A 20,490-nucleotide genomic window follows, 5' to 3' on the forward strand; every position below is an offset into this window, starting at 1 on the left:
GTGCCTTTGGGAGCTCATATATGGAGGAGAAGTCGATTTATGGCTTCTCCTCCAATCTTGATCCTCTTTGATCTGAGATTGCAAATGCCTTAACAGTCCAGGTGCTCGGGAGCAACAGCTGCAGAAGGCCATTGCTTTCACATTCTGCATGTGAGCTCCGAAAGGCACCTGGTGGGCCACTGTGAGTAGCAGAGAGCTGGACTAGATGGACTCTGGTCTGATCCAGCTGGCTTGTTCTTATGTTCTTATGTATGTTGTGTGTCACCTGTTGAAACAGCCGGCTTGAACTTATTTCGCGGTTGTGGACCAAACTGCACCATACTTTTTAAACCAGGGCTTACTAACTCAGGTTCTCATGGAGAGTTAACTTTCATGCAGCCACACAGCAGCTCCTGAGAACGTTGCTTAAAGTCTATGGGGGCCTGATTTGGGTTGAAATCATGGCATGGCAGGAGGAGTATCTGCCTACCCCCTCTTGCCATTTCCCCAAGCCACAACAGCCTTGGGGGAGTTATTCGCAGCACTTTGGAGCAGCACGTGCAGTATTTTGGGCATGTACATCTCCAGACTGGAGCAAATAATTTTCTACAGCATATCATTTTGGCCCTCTAATTTATGACTGTCCTTTCCTGTGATTGTTAGTAGCCCTGTGCTTTATTGCGCCACCTGGTAAGAGATACATTTCAAAACATCCACAGACTTCTAAACCCTCTTTGAAAATCTAAAAACTTCCTTTGGAAAACAAAACAAAAGCAAACTAATTTTTTTGTGTCCATAGGTGAGTCACGGGGACCTAGGACAGTGGTGGCGAACCTTTGGCACTCCAGATGTTATGGACTACAATTCCCATCAGCCCCTGCCAGCATGGCCAATTGGCCATGCTGGCAAGGGCTGATGAGAATTGTAGTCCATAACATCTGGAGTGCCAAAGGTTTGCCACCACGGACCTAGGATGTGCCTCTGAACCAGGTCCCAATAAAAATGCTTTGGTCTTGGATGCTCTCTCACCTCAGGGGAAAAGCTTTAGTTGGGTGGCCAATTACCTTGTCCTTCTCCTTCTTTTAAGGATGAAGAATGCTTGCGGCCTGGGGAAGCAACTGACCTGAGTTTCCTGGAAAAGTTAGAGGAGAAAGTAGGACACCACGCCCACTTCCTGACGTATGCGCCTCTGCTCTGTCACCTTTCCCAAGCCTCCTTAAAGACCCTGTCCTCCCAGCCCCACCAGACACACACCCCTTGACCCACACATATATTAACTTCATCTTAGATGCAAAGTTATCCCACCCAGGGCTGCCAGATGAAAAGTTCCTGCATTTCTCTGCCCTCTTCTTTCTCTTTCTAGCAAAAAGCTTGCGAAGCAGAAGAGCCGAAAATCCATTGGCTGGGTTGATTTCCGTCTCCTTCACTATGCTGGCGAGGTGACCTACTGCGCAGTAGGTGAGTGGAAGCCCTCCTCCTGAGTGCTTGGGGAGAGCAGCCCCAGACATGCAGCCTCAGCCAGATTTGAGCCCTCCAGCACCTGAGAGACCAACCAGGGGACTTTGGCCCTTGGAAGCTCATCCTCCAAAAACCCTGCTGGCCGCTCTGAGGCCCCTTCCACAAAGCACCGGGAGAACGGGTTGCAGGCGGGATAAAGCGACCCGCTTTCCTGCTGTCCCGTTCACGTGCCTCTGTGCAGGCAGTGAATGGAGCCCACAGAAGCCATGTGGGCTGCCATCGAGCTGCGCAGCGAGGACCTTTAACAACAGGCATCTTGCTGCAATCCACATTACAACTAAAGAATGACTGACAATGCAATTCTTGAAAAACCTGGGTTGTGGGGGAAAACACAGGGTCGACTCACATTAGGAGCAGGATCCGTGCGAAGTTCCCTCCCAACACAGGTCGTTTCCTCACTTACCTCGACCACCCTTTGCTGCACGCTAGTCTCAGCGCGCGTCATTTCTGGCACACTCCCGGGCTTCCCCATGACCCCGCGCCGTTTTGAGGCACCGTTTTGAGGAGTGCCAGGAATGACGCGCGCTGAGGGGGCGTGAGAGCGGCAGCGTCGGGGTGGCTGCGTTGTTGCCGTCCCTGTAGTGAAGAGTGCTGCGGAACCCCGCGCTACTTGGGGAGAGTAGCGCGCAGCAGATGGGAAGTGGGGAAACGACCACAGATTTTAATATCGTGGTAAGCCTGGGTTCATTGGCCCGTGTGGAAGGGGCCTAAGATGCTTCCTCCCCCCCCCCCCACTCAATTGGAACCAGTTATTAAATTACGGTATTTGAATCCCACCACTGGGCACAGTTCAAGTGCTAATTACCCTGAATGTTGGCCGTCTGCGCAGGGCTTAGTGCTCTAAACTCAATGTTCACGGCTTCATACAAGTCATTTTGACTTCTATTTAGATGCTTTCCGTTTTTCTACTTTTTCAGTGTGTTCTTTTGACTTCTATTCCCTCTCAGGATTTCTGGAGAAAAATAATGATCTTCTCTACCGAAACCTAAAAGAGGTAAACACACAGGAGACTGGTTTACTTGGGCTTCAAGACATCTTAGCTGGGAGCTGCTTTTTGCAATCATTTCAGACACTTTGCATGACAGTAGATATTGCGGCCAAGAGGCCACGCAGTGGCCTGGGAGGACTTTGGCTCAAGTTGTGCTGCTGCTAGAAATGGTGGCCTCAGGTTTGGCACCTTCTCAGCTGCACACCCCCATATGGATGTTATATTTGTTTTATTTAATATCTTGCCTTTGTGCTCTTATGTAATAATTCGAACTGTGTCAAATTTGTCAGCAAACATATTCAACAGTCAGAATCACTGTAGTAATTTGTGTCAGGGCGGCCTCCCCCACTCTGCCACAATCCCCCCGTATGCCGCGCGGCTGCTCTCAGCCGCAGCGCCATTTCTGGTGCGCGCCTTCGCCTGGCTTCCTTACCCACGACCCCACGCTGCTACACGGGTCATCAAAAGGCTTTCAGCTTTGAAAGAGCGGCAGGAATGACGCATGCTGAGGGGGCGCAACAACGGCAGCGTCGGGGTGGCTGCATTGTTGCCGCCCCTGTAGTGGGGAGTGCCGGGGGACCCCGTGCTACTTGCCTACAGTAGCGCAGGACAGAAGGTAAGTGGGAAAACGCCCTCAATCAGTGGACAGCCGATCACTGGATCATAGGGTTCGACACCAAATTATCCCAGCCAGACCCCAGACATCTCAACCATCATGATATTGAGAAAAACCTCTTTTTTGTATTGTTATAATCCTGTTGTTGGGAAAGAGCAGGAATGGAGATGAAAAGGGTTAAAGCTCTGGCGCCCCAGATGTTCATGGACTACGATTTCCATCAGCCCCTGCCAGCACGGCCAACCATACTGGCAGGGGCTGATGGGAATCGTAGTCCACGAACATCTGGGGCGCTAGAATTGGACAGCCCTCAGTTAAAGGGAGGAGCATTCTTGAAGGGGAGTTGAGGGAAGCAGGACAGGCTTACTATGGTCTGTTGAATAGTCTCTTGTTGGAGCTTTTCATTTGTGGTTTGTTCCAAGGTGCTGTGTAAATCCAAAAATGGCATCATCCGGGATTGTTTCCACGTGTCGGAGCTGGACAGCCGAAGGAGGCCTGAGACAGTGAGTTCTGCCCCCAGAAGTCTGAACCTCCATGAAGGGCTAGTTCAAAGTACAGTGTGTTTAAATGAAACCTTTACAGCTCTGAATCACAATAAGTATGGATGAAAATACACACAGTGATGAAGTTTGTTTTATTGAATAGAATGTATCCAAAAGTTTATTTTTCTATACCATTCTCCAAATTCTACTCCAACCTGAACTCTCCTTTTTGACTGGAGAATATCAAATTGAAACCTTCATTCTCTCCAGGTTTGCTCAAACATCGCTGTCAGGTTTACCTCCCCTTGGTACACAAAGTCTTTGACCTATCGCCGCAACCATAAGCATAAGCATAAGCATTTATTGTCATTGTGCACGCACAACGAAATTTACAGCAGCATTCCTCGATGCACACAATTTCAGACTCATACCCCATCCTCACTTTCCCCTTCCTCCACCCATCCCTACACAGCCCCAAACACGTCAACACGAAGCCACGGAGTTCAGCATAGCCACAGCTCTAGAGTAGAAGCTGTCTCTAAGCCTCTTTGTCCTAGTTTTGATAGACCTGTATCGTCTGCCGGATGGTAACAGTTCAAAAAGTCTAGTGGAGTTATATCAGGAAAGCAGGGAGGCCCTGGAATTAAACCACACCTACTGATCCAGCGACCTGGGAAATGATGCATTAAGGCAGCGGTGTCCATCTCTGGTGCCCAAGATGTTAATGGACTACAATTCCCATGCTGGCAAGGGCTGATGGGAATCATAGTCCATGAACATCTGGAGGGCCAGAGTGGGACACCCTGGCATTAAGGTAAATCTTGAAGCTCCCTTCGCCAGTGTAGTGCAACACCACATTTTGGAAGAATAATTTGATCAAGATTAGGCAACTGGATGTCAGCCTACTTTCGCCACATATGTAGGTCATCAGTTTTGTCGATGGTCAGTTTTGTTTTGGTCAGGAGCAGCAGTGGCGTAGGAGGTTAAGAGCTCGTGTATCTAATCTGGAGGAACCGGATTTGATTCCCAGCTCTGCCACCTGAGCTGTGGAGGCTTCTCTGGGGAATCCAGGTTAGCCTGTGCACTCCCACACACACCAGCTGGGTGACCTTGGGCTAGTCACAGCTTCTCGGAGCTCTCTCAGCCCCACCCACCTCACAGGGTGTTTGTTGTGAGGGGGGAAGGGCAAGGAGATTGTAAGCCCCTTTGAGTCTCCTACAGGAGAGAAAGGGGGGGATATAAATCCAAACTCTTCTTCTTCTTCTTCATTAGAGAAAAGTGGTTCCCCCCCACAGGTACGCAGGAGTCCCCAAATCGCAGGCATTTTTGGGCTGTCACCTTCCACCTCCCACACAACAGGAGGCTTTTCAGAACACAGTTTTAAAATATTGCAATAAATTTTCTGAGCTGCTTTACCATGTGTAAAAAAGGAAACAAAACTATTCCTCTGCGACCCTAGTTGGAAGTGATACTGATTCAAAGTTGTAAAAGTTTCGTGTGGAAACCCTGCACTCTGTCAGGCCAAGCTAGGTGCACCCTTGACCTCTTGGGCTGCCACCACTGGTGTGTACCAGGCAGGTCCACAAAATGCTGCAGAGGCTTTGTTTGAATCTGGTTGGCAGCGGAGTGAGCCCCCGGAGGGGATGCCGGTCACTGTGCATTCTGGGAGCGGCTGGGAGTGAGCTGAGCTGGTGTCAGCGGATGGCACCCTTGGGCAGCTGCTGAGGGGTCTCACTGCCGATCCTGGCGCTCCCTGCCCTTCTTGTCCTGCCCCATGCATGTCCTTGAGTGGCTTGTGAGAGGATGAACTCTGGGCACGGGCTGTCTCAGCTACAAATAAACCTCTTAATTCTTTTGGTCAGAAGGGAAAGCTGCGAAGAAAGGAAAGGGACAGCTCTCCAGCCGGGGACACTTCTCAAGCATCGTTCACCGGCTTCACCGAGTTCTTTTTTCTCTGCAGGTTGCAACTCAGTTCAAAAACAGCCTGGCCAGCCTGATAGAAATCCTCATGTCCAAAGAACCTTCCTATATCAGGTGTATTAAACCCAACGACAACAAGGAGCCTGGTAAGGCTGGCAGCAGGACGCAGCGTTGCGAGTGGCGTCTTCTTGGCTCTGCGTGGATTTTGAGGCAGCCTCTATTATCCTTAATTTCCAGGCTTTCTTTTATTTATTTATTTACTTACCTACCTACCTACCTACTTACTTGTTTGTTTGTTTGTTTATTGGATTTCTATACCGCCCGATCCCCAAAGGGCTCCGGGCGGTGTACAGCATAAAATTCATACAATATTGAATAAAGGAGCAAATCATACACACAGTTAACCCCACCCTCCAAATTGCTAGCCCGTATGCAATAGCGAAAAAATGTGAGAGAAAAATGATGGGGTGTGTGTGTGTGTGTGTGTATGTGTGTGTGTGGGGGAGAAGGTTCAGGAATGTGGTTTCTTTTCAAGTCTAATGAACCCTGCCTATTTGTAGACTTCTGGGTCCATTTGTTATTTGATAGGAAGCTGTCAAGATGGTTTCTCATGTGGTTGCTTTTTCCTATCATGCTTTGCAATTCTGCATATAAGGTCTGTTGCTAAGGTTAGATTGATTTTGTACCTACAGTGCTGTGCACATCCAAAGCATTTCATTGCTCTGATGTCTCTGGTGCCTTTCGTCCTTTGGGGCTGCAGTTCTTTTGAGATAGACCCAGAGGTGGGATCCAGCAGGTTCTCACAGGTTCCCGAGAGTAGGTTACTAATTATTTGTGTGTGCCGAGAGGGGGTTACTAATTGGTGATTTTGCCACGTGATTTTTGCCTTAGATACGCCCCTCCTCTCAGCAGTAGCGATTATGAACTCAGAAGCAGTCTAGCAGGAGGTGCACCGCGCCATGCGTGGCAGCCCCGCTTCATGCGTGCATTCATTTCCTCACTGGCGCGATCAGCGCAGTGGCTGCATCCTTGCCACAGCCCCGCCCAGGAATGCCCCATCCCCAGAATGCCCGCCCACGCCTCCGTTGTGCCCTGCCCAGCCCCATTGGCACTACGCCACAGTTTGAATCCCACCACCATGGGAACCTGCTACTAAATTTTTTGGATCCCACCACTGGATAGACCCTTTTGTTTTCACCCCTCCTCTCCCCCCCCCGCCCCAATTTGTTATGTCAGCACCTGCTTCTTGCTGTATCAATTTTGAAGCCCCCAGCTGATTTTGGGAGGCTGTTGGGACAAATGCCGGGGGGGGGGGGGGCGGTGTCTATCATGCTGCCCTGAGGCAGGATGGGATAAAAGTGGATAGGTTAGTTCTTGTTAATTGGAATTGAATCTGGGCCATTCTGCATACAAAGCTGTCTGCCACTGAGCTGTGCATTTTTAGATGCCAGCCACAAATGCAGGCGAACTGTCAGGAGAAAATGCTACTGGAACACACCCATACAACCCGGAAAACCCACAACACCCACAACACAAAACCCACAACACTTCTTCACGCAACGTGTGATTGGTGTTTGGAATATGCTGTCACAGGAGGTGGTGATGGCCACTCACCTGGATAGCTTTAAAAGGGGCTTGGACAGATTTATGGAGGAGAAGTCGATTTATGGCTCCCAATCTTGATCCTCTTTGATTTGAGATTGCAAATGCCTTAACAGACCAGGTGATCGGGAGCAACAGCCGCAGAAGGCCATTGCTTTCACCTCCTGCCTGTGAGCTCCCAAAGGCACCTGGTGGGCCACTGCGAGTAGCAGAGAGCTGGCTGATCCAACTGGCTTGTTCTTATGTTCTTATGTTCTTATGTTCTTAATGTGTAAAGTAGTTTCACTATGTTTACCCTTGGGGGTAGGGCCCCTGCTCAGTGACACTGAGTCAGGTGGACCCATGCCTGACAATTTTTTAAAATCTGCCCTTAATAATATCCATCCCCCTCTAAACTGCCCACCTGCCTGCTTATGCTGACAGACCGTGGTCCACCTTCCTCCTCCCAGGTTGCCGTCTGGCTCCCAGCTTGTAACCCTCACCTCGTTCAGTCAGTAGCGATCTTCAGAACTTTGTGTGGCTTGTTTTTTCTGCAGACAAATTTGATGACTCCTTGATCAGACACCAGGTGAAGTACCTGGGCCTGATGGAGCACCTGCGGGTCAGGCGAGCTGGCTTTGCTTACCGTCGGAAGTATGAGCACTTTCTGCAAAGGTAAACCCATGGGAGGCTCTTCAGGTGTGGTTGAGGCTCTGATGGCTCAAACTGGGGACACTCAGAGAAAATCTGGGAGACATGTCAGCTTGGCTCTTCACAACCGGCTGGGGAAGCAGTTTGAGAACTCAGTCTTCCATACATCTCCGCTGGAATTGTATTGTCGAAGGCTTTCACGGCGGGAATCAGCTTGCTGTTGTGGGGGTTTTTGCCCTGTGGGCATGGTCTGGTAGTTTTTGGTCCTAATGTTTCACCTGCATCTATGGCTGGCATCTTCAGAGGCATGTCATTGTGCCATGGAGAGAAACACATCTCACCGTGACATGGCTCTGAAGATGCCAGCCATAGATGCAGGTGAAACATTAGGACCAAAAACTACCAGACCCCAGCCACACAGCCTGGAAAACCCACAACGGTCAGCTGCAGTTGTAGCAGGTCCCACATGTTCTGGCCTTCCTGGTATGAAAACACCTTTCTCTTGTTTCTCTGGATGTTTTTTAGGTACAAAAGTCTGTGCCCAGAAACTTGGCCTCACTGGCGGGGTTCGGCAGCCAGGGGAGTGGAGAAGTTGGTCCAATATCTCGGATACAAACCTGATGAGTATAAAATGGGGAAGTGAGTACCCGTGTTAGGACAGGGTACCTGGTTGTCATAGTCTAAGGTGACCAGATTGTCACCTTTGTAAACCGGGACCCGGGCAGGCGGGTGGCCGTGCGCGCGCAGCCACAGGAGTGCACTGCCTTTTGGGGCGCTCCCATTTCCCGCCCTCCCGTTTCCCGCCCTCCTGCGGCTGCGTGTGCGGGAGGCTGCCGCACTTCCTTCTTTGAGAACTGGAAAACTTAAAAACCAAAAAAATCCTTTCTCTCTCTCTCTCTCTCTCTCTGTTTGTGTGTGTGTGTGTGTGTGTGTGTATGAGGGAAGTAACAGAAGTAACTTAAACAATGGCAGCAGGACAGAGTTATTATGCCTGATGGCAAAGGGGAACAAAGACCCCCATGCTCATAAGCAGTGCATCTAATAAGGGCTTTCCTTAGGATACGACACAGCTGAAAAGGGCTTTCCTCTCTGTTGCTGCTTGCTTTACTGTCGATGGCCGTGTGGATCATCCACAACTTCCATTTGTGCTGTGTCAGAAAGAGTCTGCCTGGCACAATGAAGCATCCCCTGCCCTGAAACCAGGCCCACTTTAAAATGATTTGGTTCTGTTACCCTCCTTCCTACTTTGCCACTCCCCCCTGCATGTGCGCTCACACACACACAAACCCTTTGGGGATCATTGTTTTCTGGTGAAAATAGACACTTATTCTTCGGCAATGTTGGGGGGGGGGGGGGGGAAGGACCATTAAATGGTGGTAAATATTTTCCGCCTAAGATTCTACAGCATGCAGTATCCTTGTTTCATAAAATGTTTTCTTCCTTCAGGACCAAAATCTTCATTCGTTTCCCGAGGACGCTGTTTGCCACTGAAGATGCCTTTGAGCAGAAAAAACACATGCTCAGTATGTACTTGGTTGGAATCCTGTGACGCTTTCCTTGTTTTCTGGAGCTGCTTCCTAGCGGTGGCTTCCAAGAATTAAGGCTGGCACAGAAAAGAGAGACGGCAGAATTTGCATGGCTTGTGCAGAGGGTTAGGACAGAAAGAGCTGGGTGTGGCTGGCATTGCCTCTGCATTCCTAGAGCGAAGTGGGGTCAGGCAGTTGGAAGCGCTCAGCGAAGGAGGACTCTGTTGGCAGCCAGCCCTCCTGCGTAGGTATGAGGATCAGGACGGTTCTGTGGACAAGAAAAAGAGGCAGCTGCCGAGGGCGACTCAATAAAGTTCCGGGGCTCACCCCAGCCCTAGCATCCCAGGCACACAAGGGGACTTGGCTGGCACCACAGAAGCCCCGGAAGTGATCTGCTTGCATGCCTTGAACGGGCCCTGAGCTTTAACCAGAACCTGGAGTTACCTTTATAGTTATGACAAACTTTCTCACTGTGAAAGGGTACTGTTACAAGCAGGATTCCCCCTGTAATAATGAATCAGTCAGGTGATCAGTTTGCAGCTGCAAAGAACCCAGGTGGAAATTCCATCCAGGAGTGGGCACAGCTGGAGCTGGGTCAGGACCAGTTTAGGCAAAAATTCCAGGGAAAACCAAATTTATGGGAGTGGGTGTTGCCCTGGGAGTGAGCTATGGTCAAACAGGGTGCCTTCATGGAGCAGCAGTGGCATGGGAGGTTAAGAGCTCGTGTATCTAATCTGGAGGAACCGGGTTTGATTCCCCGCTCTGCTGCCTGAGCTGTGGAGGCTTATCTGGGGGATTCAGATTAGCCTGGGCACTCCCACACACGCCAGCTGGGTGACCTTGGGCTAGTCACAGCTTCTCGGAGCTCTCTCAGCCCCACCCACCTCACAGGGTGTTTCTTGTTGTGAGGGGGGGGGGAAGGGCAAGGAGATTGTGAGCCCCTTTGAGTCTCCTACAGGAGAGAAAGGGGGATATAAATCCAAACTACTCCTCCTCCTCCCTCCCTCCCTCCCTCCCTCCCTTCTTCTCTTCCTCTCTTCTTCTTCTTCTTCTTCTTCTTCTTCTTCTTCTTCTTCTTCTTCTTCTTCTTCTTCTTCTTCTTCTTCGCTTAGATTTATGGTGGTAGAAGCCCACAACAGAGGCAATGAATGGGGGGTCATTAACATTTCCCCCTTTCAGTTTCCAGAGCGCAAGCTAAATACAAAGGCTGCGTGGGGAGGCGCGAGTACCAGAAGAAGAGGCAAGCTGGTAAGTGCTTCTTTGGGGTCTGGTGGGTCTAGGTGGGTTAGAGCTTGAAATGCTACTCCACTAAAAGTTGGAACTGCTTGGGACAGGGAGGTGGGGCTTGGAGACCTGCGGTTACCACTGATCTCAAGGTGATGGGGACCAGTTCTCCTGCGGAAAATGTCTGCTGTGGAGGGTGAACTTCCCAGGCCCAAATCTATTGAAATTTCCCAACCCAGAGCTGGCCGTGCTTCTCCACTTTAGTGAAGTTGCTGCTTTCTCATTGTAATCTGGATGTTCAATGATGCAGGAAAGCACTCTAGGGTAGCCGCAGCTGCTGCAATTCATCTTCAGTGATGTAATGAATATCCTTGTTCTGAGGTGAAAAGCAAAGTTTTTAAAAATATGTACAACTTACTGGAAGTTTTGCTGGGCAGAAGACCCCACATGGCCCTGTCCATTTTCTGAAAACATACGGTGGGCGCAGGGGCTTCCATGGACCCCATGTTGGGGACCCCTGTTAGTCCAATATAAACTTATTAATAGCTTGTTAAAATGTATTGTCGAAGGCTTTCACGGCCGGAATCACTGGGGTGCTGTGTGGTTTCCAGGCTGTATGACCGTGTTCTAGCAGCATTCTCTCCTGACGTTTCGCCTGCATCTGTGGCTGACATCTTCAGAGGATCTGAAGATGAGCTTGTTAAAATGTCTAAAAACGGGGTCTTCTTGAATGGCTGTTCTTATGGCACCTGCGCCACCTGCTGCCCATTGTCTGTCTCGACATGCTCCCTTGCATGGTGTTAGCTGGGCAGCTTCCAAGCAATGTTCTGGAGAACTACTTGAGTCCAGTAGCGAGGTTTGTCTCTCAAAAACATATACCTCTCAAAAGACCTTCTTGGTTTCTAAGGTACTACTGGACTTGAACCTTGCCTAACGTCATACTTTTTAAAATTATGATTTAACCATGTCTTTAATTTTGCTTGCTCTTAACTTTGTTATTTAAATTTTAAGAAATTGCTGCTGTGGAAATTTGTTTTAATGTGGTTAGTTTTAGTTATGTATTTTATGTGCTGTTATTGGAACAGCTGTATTGTGAGCCGCCTCGAGCCCTTTGGGGTGACGCGGCCTATCAATCAATCAATCAGTCAATCAGTCAATCAGTCAATCAGTCAATCAGACAGACAGACAGACAGACAGACAATGATGTAATGTAATGATATGAGTGTTGCTCATGGCCACCATTTATTGAACTACTGTTGCAAATTGCCCTGCAAATCGTCACCATAGTACTAGTGGCCATTCTCCAAAGAAAAGGAATGCCAGAACTGTGGAGTCGCCACTGAAGAGGCCTCGCTCTGACATATTTGTTCTAACCTCCTTCTTTTGCATTAATTGATCCTAATGTGGATAATATTGTTTAAGGCAGAGTTTGATATATTTAATTGGGTGGGCAGGTATTGTGATGCTGTGTTCATGGATTTTGTTTTGAGAGGGTATTCATCTCAGGAGGGGTTAGAGCTTGCTTCTGATAATGTTGAGCAGGCACTTGCAAGTAGATAGCTGAGCTATTAGACCATATCATGTTGGGGTCACTGTGGGGGTGGGGCAGTGGTGGGATCCAAAAATTTTAGTAACAGGTTCCCATAGTGGTGGGATTCAAACTGTGGCGTAGTTAAATGGGGCTGGGCAGGGCATGACGGGGGCATGGCCGGGCATTCTGGGGCGGGGCTGTGGCAAGTGATTTTGCAGCCACTGGCGCTCGTCCTTTAGCGGGGAAAGTCAAGTGCACGGTGGCGATGGCTGCCACGCGACGCCTTTCGTGCACTCTCCTCCTGCTAGACTGCTTCCAGTTCTGCGCGCTACTGCTGAGAGGAGGGGCGTCACTAAGGCAAAAATCACGTGGCAAAATCACCAATTAGTAACCCCCTCTCGGCACACACAAATAATTAGTAACCTACTCTCGGGAACCTGTGAGAACCTGCTGGATCCCACCTCTGGGGTGGGGGTGGGGGTGCACCTAAATTCCAGAGGCCCTGGCTATCCTGGGGGTCCATGAACACACATTAGCACATTAGCACATGAAGCTCATTAGCACAGAGCCCTTCGGGGGTTGGGCGGTATATAAAACCCATAAATAAATAAAATAAAATAATAAATAAGCTGCCTTCTCCTGCATCCGACTCTTGGTCTGTCCGGGTCAGGGTTGTCTACTCTAGCCAGATTGGCAGCAGCTAATCCTTAACGCTGCCTTCTGCCTGATCCTTTGACCTGCGGATGCTGAGGGTGGAGCTTGAGACATCCTGCATTCCAGCCAAATGCTTTACCACTGAGCCACGGCCCCTCTTATGAAGCTGGACTGGGCTTCTGGCGATGTTTTATGAGCAGTCTGGGCTGGGACTGAGCTGTGGAATGCGGAGGCAGAGGGTTAGAGTCTTTGGTTGGGGGGGCCTGTGTTGACGCTGGCTCTGTTTGCCCTGGCTGTCTCTGTTGCTTAAGATAAGCATACCAAAGGCCAAAGAGCATTGGCGCCTCTTCACTCCGGCTTGAGCCTTCAGCCCAGGGGTTATCACATGTGTCTGTATTGCACTGGGATTCTCTCTTGCAGCCATCAAGCTGGAGGCTCGCTGGAGGGGGGTTCTGGCACGCAAAGAGGCCCAGAAGAGGGCGTGGGCAGCTCAGACCATCCGGAAGTGAGTGTGCTTTTTGCCTGGCCTTCCCCTGCCACTGACCTTGTGGCACATCACAGTGGAAAGAACTGGGCAGCTGCCCTGGAAAGCATGAGGGCTGGGGGCCTCTGGGACACCGGTGGTCTTACTCCTGTTCATTCAGGCTGCAGATGGTATTAGAGTAGGCTGACTAGACGTCCCGCTTTTGGCAGGACAGTCCCGCCTTAAAACAATTTTTTTTGAAGTGTCCCAATTTTTGGAAGGCTGCTGCACTGCCTTCTGGGGCGCAAGGCAGTGCGGCAGCCTCCCACGCACGCGGCCGCAGGAGCACTGCCTTCTGGGGCGCTCCCGTTTCCCACCCTGTGACAGGGCGGGAAATGGGAGCGCCCCAGAAGGCAGTGCGCTCCTGTGGCTGCACGCGCATGCGCGGCCACCCACCTACCCGCCCGTCCCAGTTTACAAAGGTGACCATCTGGTCACCTTATATTAGAGAGAACAAAACAAGGCCTGAACAGCCTGCCTCCTTCTGGTCCACGCATATTATTTCTTTGGCTGCCCACTGGCCAAGCAAGCATTTGCAGGCTTTGGAAACAATACAAGAACCTGACAAGTCACTCTGAACTCATGGAGCTACCTTATACTTAGGGCTGTCAGTCCTCACCCCTATGGGTGCAGGAGACACCCCCCCCCCCCAATTCTCCCACTGGCTCATCTGGCTGGTGGGGTGAAAATCAGGGGGCATCAGCAACAACCAGAACACCTGTACACCCAAAAATGCTGTCAGCACAATGCTGGCGTTTCTGCAGAACTTATGGTTTAACCTGTTTCACTTTGCTATCTGGAATTTGGTGATGGGGAGAGGCTGCAGGTCAGCCGGCTGACTCTGGAGCACGAGAGCTCAAAAGTACAATTGACCATCATCCCCAAACTAGCTTGGAGGAGCCAAGCCGGAGAGGCAGGAACTAGGTGGGACTTCTAGACGGCAACATGGACATACAGAGCTGGATGTGCAGATCTGCCCAGGGGGAGATGTGCTTTGATTTATTCAAGGCAGTGGTCAGTATCCAGTGGCCCGGCCCCCACCCTAACAGCCATGGAAAGAGTCAGTCACGCTGACTGGAGCTGGCTTCAGAGTTTTCCAAACTCCCGGGTACCTGAAGGGACAGAGGCTCAACAGTCTGTTCCTTCACACAAAATGTGTGACAAAATAAGAAAAGCTTAGTCCAGGATACTGTTCCTTCCAGCAGCTGAAATAAATCCATGATAATGATGGCGGTCACAGCAGTTTGGCCCATCTTGTTTGGTCTTGAGGGGTAGGTCAGTCCTGAATGGGGCATCTCCATTTCTGCAGGTACATAAAAGGCTTTATAAACCGGAACCAACCCACAAACCCTGAAAACATAGACTACGTGAAGCTCGCACGGATCACCTACATCACGAAGCTCCGGAGCCATCTCCCGAAGACAGTCTTGGACCAAACCTGGCTTCAGCCGCCTGCGCTCTTGCAAGAGGTAAGAACTGAGGAGTTCAATGAAGGGCCAGAACCGTCATGTGTACACGTGCTTTGGGTGGGGTGCTGCGGCTCAGTGGTGGAGCATCTACTTTGCACACCGAAGGTCCCAGGAGAGATCTTGGCTGCCAATCGGAAGAAATGACCTCATGGAGCAGTGGTCGCCCCAAGGCAAGGCACCTCCAAGCACGCAGGGAAAGGGCCACAGCTGAACCTGAGTGGCAGCTTTGCATGCTGGAGGTCTTGGGTTCAATCCCGGCATCGCCAGGTAAAGGAACCTGAGCGTGGTGGTCTCAGCATCCGACTGTGTGGAAGGCAGCTTTGCATGTTCACTCCGTTTGGGGAGAGCTTTTCAACAGGACTTGCCAGTGACTGAAGTTGGGTCCCCCTGCTTCCAGGAGAGCCAGCGTGGTGTAGTGGTTAAGAGCAGGCGGATTCTAATCTGGAGAACCGGGTTTGATTCCCTCGCTCCTCCACCTGAGTGAACCAGATTTGTTTCTTCACTCCTACATTCCTGCTGGGTGACCTTGGGCTAGTCACAGTTCTCTCTGAACTCTCTCAACCCCACCTAAGTCACCAGGTGTCTGTGGTGGGGGGGAGGGGGAGTGAAAGGAGCTTGAAAGCCCCCTTGAGTCTCTTTACAGGAGAGAAAGGGGGGTATAAATCCAAACTCTTCTTCTTCAGTGTCTGAGCGTCTGACCACTTTTTCCCTTCTATAAAGACTTCTGAGCTTCTGAAGAAGCTGTGCATCAGGACGCTCGTGCGGAAATACTGCCGCAGCCTCACAGAGGAGAGGAAAGCGCAAGTAAGTTTTGGGTTTGTTCAACTCTAAGGACTCTTCCAACTCTGTAATTCTACAAATTTTTCTCTCTTTCTCACAATACTAGAACCAGGGGGCATTCATTGAAAATGCTGGGGGGAAGAATTAGGACAAATAAAAGGAAACACTTCTTCATGCAACGTGTGATTGGTGTTTGGAATATGCTGCCACAGGAGGTGGTGATGGCCACTAACCTGGATAGCTTTAAAAGGGGCTTGGACCGATTTATGGAGAAGTCGATCTATGGCTACCAATCTTGATCCTCCTTGATCTGAGATTGCAAATGCCTTAGCAGACCAGGTGCTCAGGAGCAGCAGCAGCCGCAGAAGGCCATTGCTTTCACCTCCTGCACGTGAGCTCCCAAAGGCACCTGGTGGGCCACTGCGAGTAGCAGAGAGCTGGACTAGATGGACTCTGGTCTGATCCAGCAGGCTTGTTCTTATGTTCTTATTAATATTATTTTATTTATTATTTATGGCTATCTGTACCCTGCCCTGTACGGAGGTCTCAGGGCAGCTTACAAAATTAACAGCAGTAAAATATCAGTTTTTAAAAACCCGCCCACACGTCGTACCTCTTTGCCCACTGATAAAGTGAGTTTCAGAGGCCAACCTTGTTGGTCTGCAGTAGAACTGCGAGATTTGAGTCTGGGGGCAAGATTGGGACTCAGAAGTCAAAGGAACCTGCGACACTCAGGAGGGAGCTTTGATCCCTGGGAACTCAGGCCTCCCAAATCTTGTTTGCGTCAACGGGGCTGCTGGATTCAGATCTGATGGGAAATGTCCGTTTGAGTCCCAAGCCACAGGAGATGCTGTGGAGTCATGAAGAGCCCCCGGATATGTAGTTCAGCTGCAAGATTCAGCAATACAGGTCAGCGCTGGGGCAGTGTAACTATTTCTCCTCTTCTCTCCCACCGATGTCATGTTGCCGATAGAAAATACTCCTACAGCTGCCTGCTTTAAGCTGCATGAAGAGTAAAAGCAGATAGGCTACCTATACCTTTCCCCTGACCTAAAGCAGACCAGGAGTCAGGGTTTCCCACTGGGGAAAAATCACCGGGTGGGTGGGTGTGTGTGTGTGTGTGTGTGTGTGTGTGTGTGTGTGTGTGTGTGAACATTAACCCCCCCTTTCCCCAGTGCTGCATTCCCTACTGCTCCTTCTGACTGTTTTTTGTACAACACACACAAGCCTTTATTGGCATATAAAACAGGACAAAATTTTAAAACAAAACAAGGTTAAGAAATACAGTTAAGATTACTAATTTCCAGTATAAAATTTGCAACAGTTTCACAAAAGAGTACATCAGAGCTGTTCAGGAGATTGGGTATCTTATAACACTCATGCCACTGAGAACATTGCAAGAAAATAGAATTCATATATTTCATGCGTATCTTATCATATTTAGGGCATACAAACAGAGAGAGTGGTCAAGTGTTTCAACTGTAACCAGATCACAAGAACAAACCCTTTTAGAACGTTCTATATTCTTAAAGGCTGCTTTTTGTAGCTGAAGTGCCCATCAAGGGGCTGAGTGGCTGGTCTCCAGGGTCGCTTGTGGTTTGGTCCCAATGTTCCTGTGTCAGAATATCAGACAGCCTCCTGCCTCCTTTGATGCCCCAAACAGATGCAGCAGAAGTTGCTTGCGAGCACCATTTTCCTTGGGAAGAAAGAGGGCTATGACAAAAGTGTGGCTGAGCTGTTCGTTGAGACCAGGATACGTAAGTAATTGATGGACAAAGAACAGCCCTGGCTGAGAACTTGGGCTTGGCAGAAGGGGTGTTCTGGGCGACCTTGCTGGGGTGCCAGATGCGTGAGGAGGGCTTCACTAAGATCCCCTCCTTGGGCACCCTTTGTGCACCTGTGCCTCTACACCTTTGTATGGGGACCTGTGCTACTCCTCCTTGTTTCTCTTCTAGAGGAGGAAGAGTTACACCCCAAAGTCTTGTCGCTGATCCGCCATGAGAAGGTTAAGGTATGCAGGGAAGATCTTGCACACGGGGAGGGCGAGAGAGGTCAGCACCTGGTTCTCTGGGGCGGGGGGGGGGGCGTGCTGCCTCATGCGAAGGCGTCAGAATCATCTTCTGTGGTTGCTGAGGGTTAGTCTGTGGTGGTTTTCAGTACGTGACCCCTGTGGTGAAGTTTGACCAAAAAGGCTTCAAACCCCGAGATCGGCTGCTTGTCCTGACCAGAGTTTCCTTTCACTTGGTGGAGATGGCCAAGATCAAGGAGAAGGTGGACTACCCAGCGATCAAAGGTAAAAGAGGCAGGGGTCATCAAGAGTCCTGTGGCTTAGGCCCTTTCCCCACTTCCCTTAAGCCCCCGCGCTACTCGAGGAGAGTAGCGCGGGGTCCCTCGGCACTCCCCACTGAGAGGGGCGGCGACAGCACAGCTGCCCTGAAGCTGCTGCTGTCGCGGCTGGCTTCCTGCTCATGCTGGCGGCATCCCAGACATTCTCTTCTGAATCCGGCGCGCTTTGGACGCACCCACTGCGACAGAGCCGGCGGGGTCGTGGGGATCGCTTCTGGGATGCCGCTGGCTGAGAGCTGCTTGGCAGCATAGGGGGGGGATGGAAGCTGAGGAAGTGAGGGAAAAGCGCCCCATTAGTCGATCTTTGGCCGAGAGGTTAAGTGGGTCAGTCCAGGGCCGGCATCAGCATACCCTCAGGTGGGGCCCTTGCCGGGGCCCAGCGGTCCTGCTGCTGGCACCCCCTGCCCACTCAGTGGCTAGCCCTGCTGTGCCACTCATGCTCCCTGCTGCATCACTGCCCAGTGCCACTGGGGAAAGGGCTGCAGGCAGCTGTGGGGTGGGAGAGGAGGAGGGCTGGAGGCGCTGAGGGTGGGGAGGAGCCTTCTGAAAACTGTCTGCCCAAGGCCCAGAAAAACCGGAAACCTGTGCTGGGTGAGTGGCTGTGCCTTCGAGCACATGAGTTGCTTGCAGAAGTCCCCTCGCTCTGTCTTTGCTCTGCCCAGGTAGCACGTGCTGGGAAGTAGATTTCAGCACAGACCAGTGGTGGGATCCAAAAATTTTAGTAACAGGTTCCCTTGCCAGCCCCCCCCCCTCAGCAAAGGGGGCAGAGGCGTACCTAGGCAAACCTGAGCCCTGAGCAAAACCTGTTGGATGCCCCCCCCCAAGGGCAGCCACCCCACCACAACCCCCCCAATTTTTTTTTGCACCAGGTCATTTCTAAATCATCATCACATTATAGAAAATGCCCCAACTCACAAATCTGAACACAGCAAGGGTGAAATGCACAATGGTGAAACACACAGAAATACACGCTACAGGGGTCAGTGCTATCAGTCACAGACCAGGAAAGGGATTTGGGCGTCTTAGTGGATAGTTCCATGGGAATGTCAACTCAATGCATGGCAGCTGTGAAAAAGGCAAACTCTATGCTGGGGATAATTAGGAAAGGAGTTGATAATAAAACTGCAAAAGATTGTCATGCCCCCTGATATAAAGCCGCAGTGCGACCGCGACTTGGAGTCCTGTGTCCAGTTCTGGTCAGCCGCATCTCAAAAAGGGATATCAAAGAGATAGAAAAAAAAAGTGCAGAGAAGGGCAATGAGGATGATTGAGGGACTGGAGCACCTTCCTTATGAGGAGAGGCTGCAGCGTTGGGGACTCTTTAGTTTGGAGAGGAGGACGGCTGAGGGGGGATATGATTGAAGTCCTATAAAAATTATGCATGGGAAATAGAAAATGTGGACAGAGAGAAATTTTTTCTCTAAACCCTGGCAATTCTCACAATACTAGAACCAGGAGCATACATTGAAAATGCTGGGGGGAAGAATTAGGACTAATAAAAGGAAACACTTCTTCACGCAACGTGTGATTGGTGTTTGGAATATGCTGCCACAGGAGGTGGTGATGGCCACTCACCTGGATAGCTTTAAAAGGGGCTTGGACAGATTTATGGAGGAGAAGTCGATTTATGGCTACCCAATCTTGATCCTCTTTGATCTGAGATTGCAAAATGCCTTAACAGTCCAGGGTAGCTTCCCAGGAGCAGCAGCAGCAGAAGGCCATTGCTTTCACCTCCTGCATGTGAGCTCCCAAAGGCACCTGGTGGGCCACTGCGAGTAGCAGAGAGCTGGACTAGATGGACTCTGGTCTGATCCAGCTGGCTTGTTCTTATGTTCTTATGTTCTTATGTTCTTTGATAGAGACTGGTGAGATAAAAGGTACGAAAGGCTGAGAATCAATGAATTGCAGTACCTGAAAGGGATTAACCCAGTTCAGGGAGTTACATTATCAGTTGCAATTGCTATATGGAACCTTCACGTTCAAAGGCAGGATGCCTCTCGGGGAGGCGTGGGCGTGGAGATGGAAAAGTGGACCCAATTAGTAACCTGCTTTCGGCACACACAAATAATTAGTAACCCACTATGCGGAACTGGTGAGAACCTGCTGGATCCCACCTCTGGCATAGACTGTAGTGGGCTGGGGGGACCAAGGGCCTCTTGGGAGCTTATCTTAGGTTCTTCAATGAGAAGATAAATTATGGCACCCATAGCCCTCAAAGACAGTCACACCTTCCCCAGAGAGTTGATCAGGGCCTGCTTTCAGTTTGCATGGAACAGCTGGAAGACCCTGTCTCTGTGTACTGGATGCATAGGTCCTTAAAAAACTCCCCAGAACCCTCTGGCATGTGCTGAAGCTGTGGGCTAGATACAGTGGTGGGATTCAGCAGGTTCGCACCACTTCTGGCAGAACCGGTTGTTAAAATGGTGCTTGTAAACAACCAGTTGTTAAATTATTTTAATCTCACCACTGGAACCAGTTGTTAAATTATTTGAATCCCACCACTGGCTAGATATCTTGACCAGGGTGGAGCTCTCACTGTGAAGGTAATTTGAAAAACTGCTGGGGGTCTGCGTGTGTTGGGAATGAATCAAAGGCACTTGGGTTCTCTCTTTTCTGCCCCGAACGTTGTGTGTGTGTTGTTCTGTTTACTACTTTTAAATTTCTGCAAATATTTCAGATCCTAAACCTGCCCTGAGACCATA

At 50.3% G+C, this 20,490-nt stretch overlaps 1 protein-coding gene across 1 annotated transcript in view; it reads left to right on the top strand.

Annotated features, from left to right (window-relative positions):
- MYO1H (myosin IH) overlaps positions 1 to 20,490 on the top strand; it is a 45,146-nt gene that overhangs the window by 18,441 nt on the left and 6,215 nt on the right. The window contains 15 exon segments of the mRNA XM_048513882.1: positions 1,067 to 1,158; positions 1,343 to 1,437; positions 2,445 to 2,491; positions 3,524 to 3,604; positions 5,544 to 5,649; positions 7,642 to 7,759; positions 8,261 to 8,374; positions 9,182 to 9,258; positions 10,441 to 10,509; positions 13,091 to 13,175; positions 14,503 to 14,662; positions 15,383 to 15,466; positions 17,106 to 17,199; positions 17,398 to 17,453; positions 17,600 to 17,735. Coding sequence (XP_048369839.1) covers positions 1,067 to 1,158; positions 1,343 to 1,437; positions 2,445 to 2,491; positions 3,524 to 3,604; positions 5,544 to 5,649; positions 7,642 to 7,759; positions 8,261 to 8,374; positions 9,182 to 9,258; positions 10,441 to 10,509; positions 13,091 to 13,175; positions 14,503 to 14,662; positions 15,383 to 15,466; positions 17,106 to 17,199; positions 17,398 to 17,453; positions 17,600 to 17,735 — 1,414 coding nt within the window.

The sequence above is a fragment of the Sphaerodactylus townsendi genome, linkage group LG13 (assembly GCF_021028975.2).
Source record: "Sphaerodactylus townsendi isolate TG3544 linkage group LG13, MPM_Stown_v2.3, whole genome shotgun sequence".
NCBI lineage: Eukaryota > Metazoa > Chordata > Lepidosauria > Squamata > Sphaerodactylidae > Sphaerodactylus > Sphaerodactylus townsendi.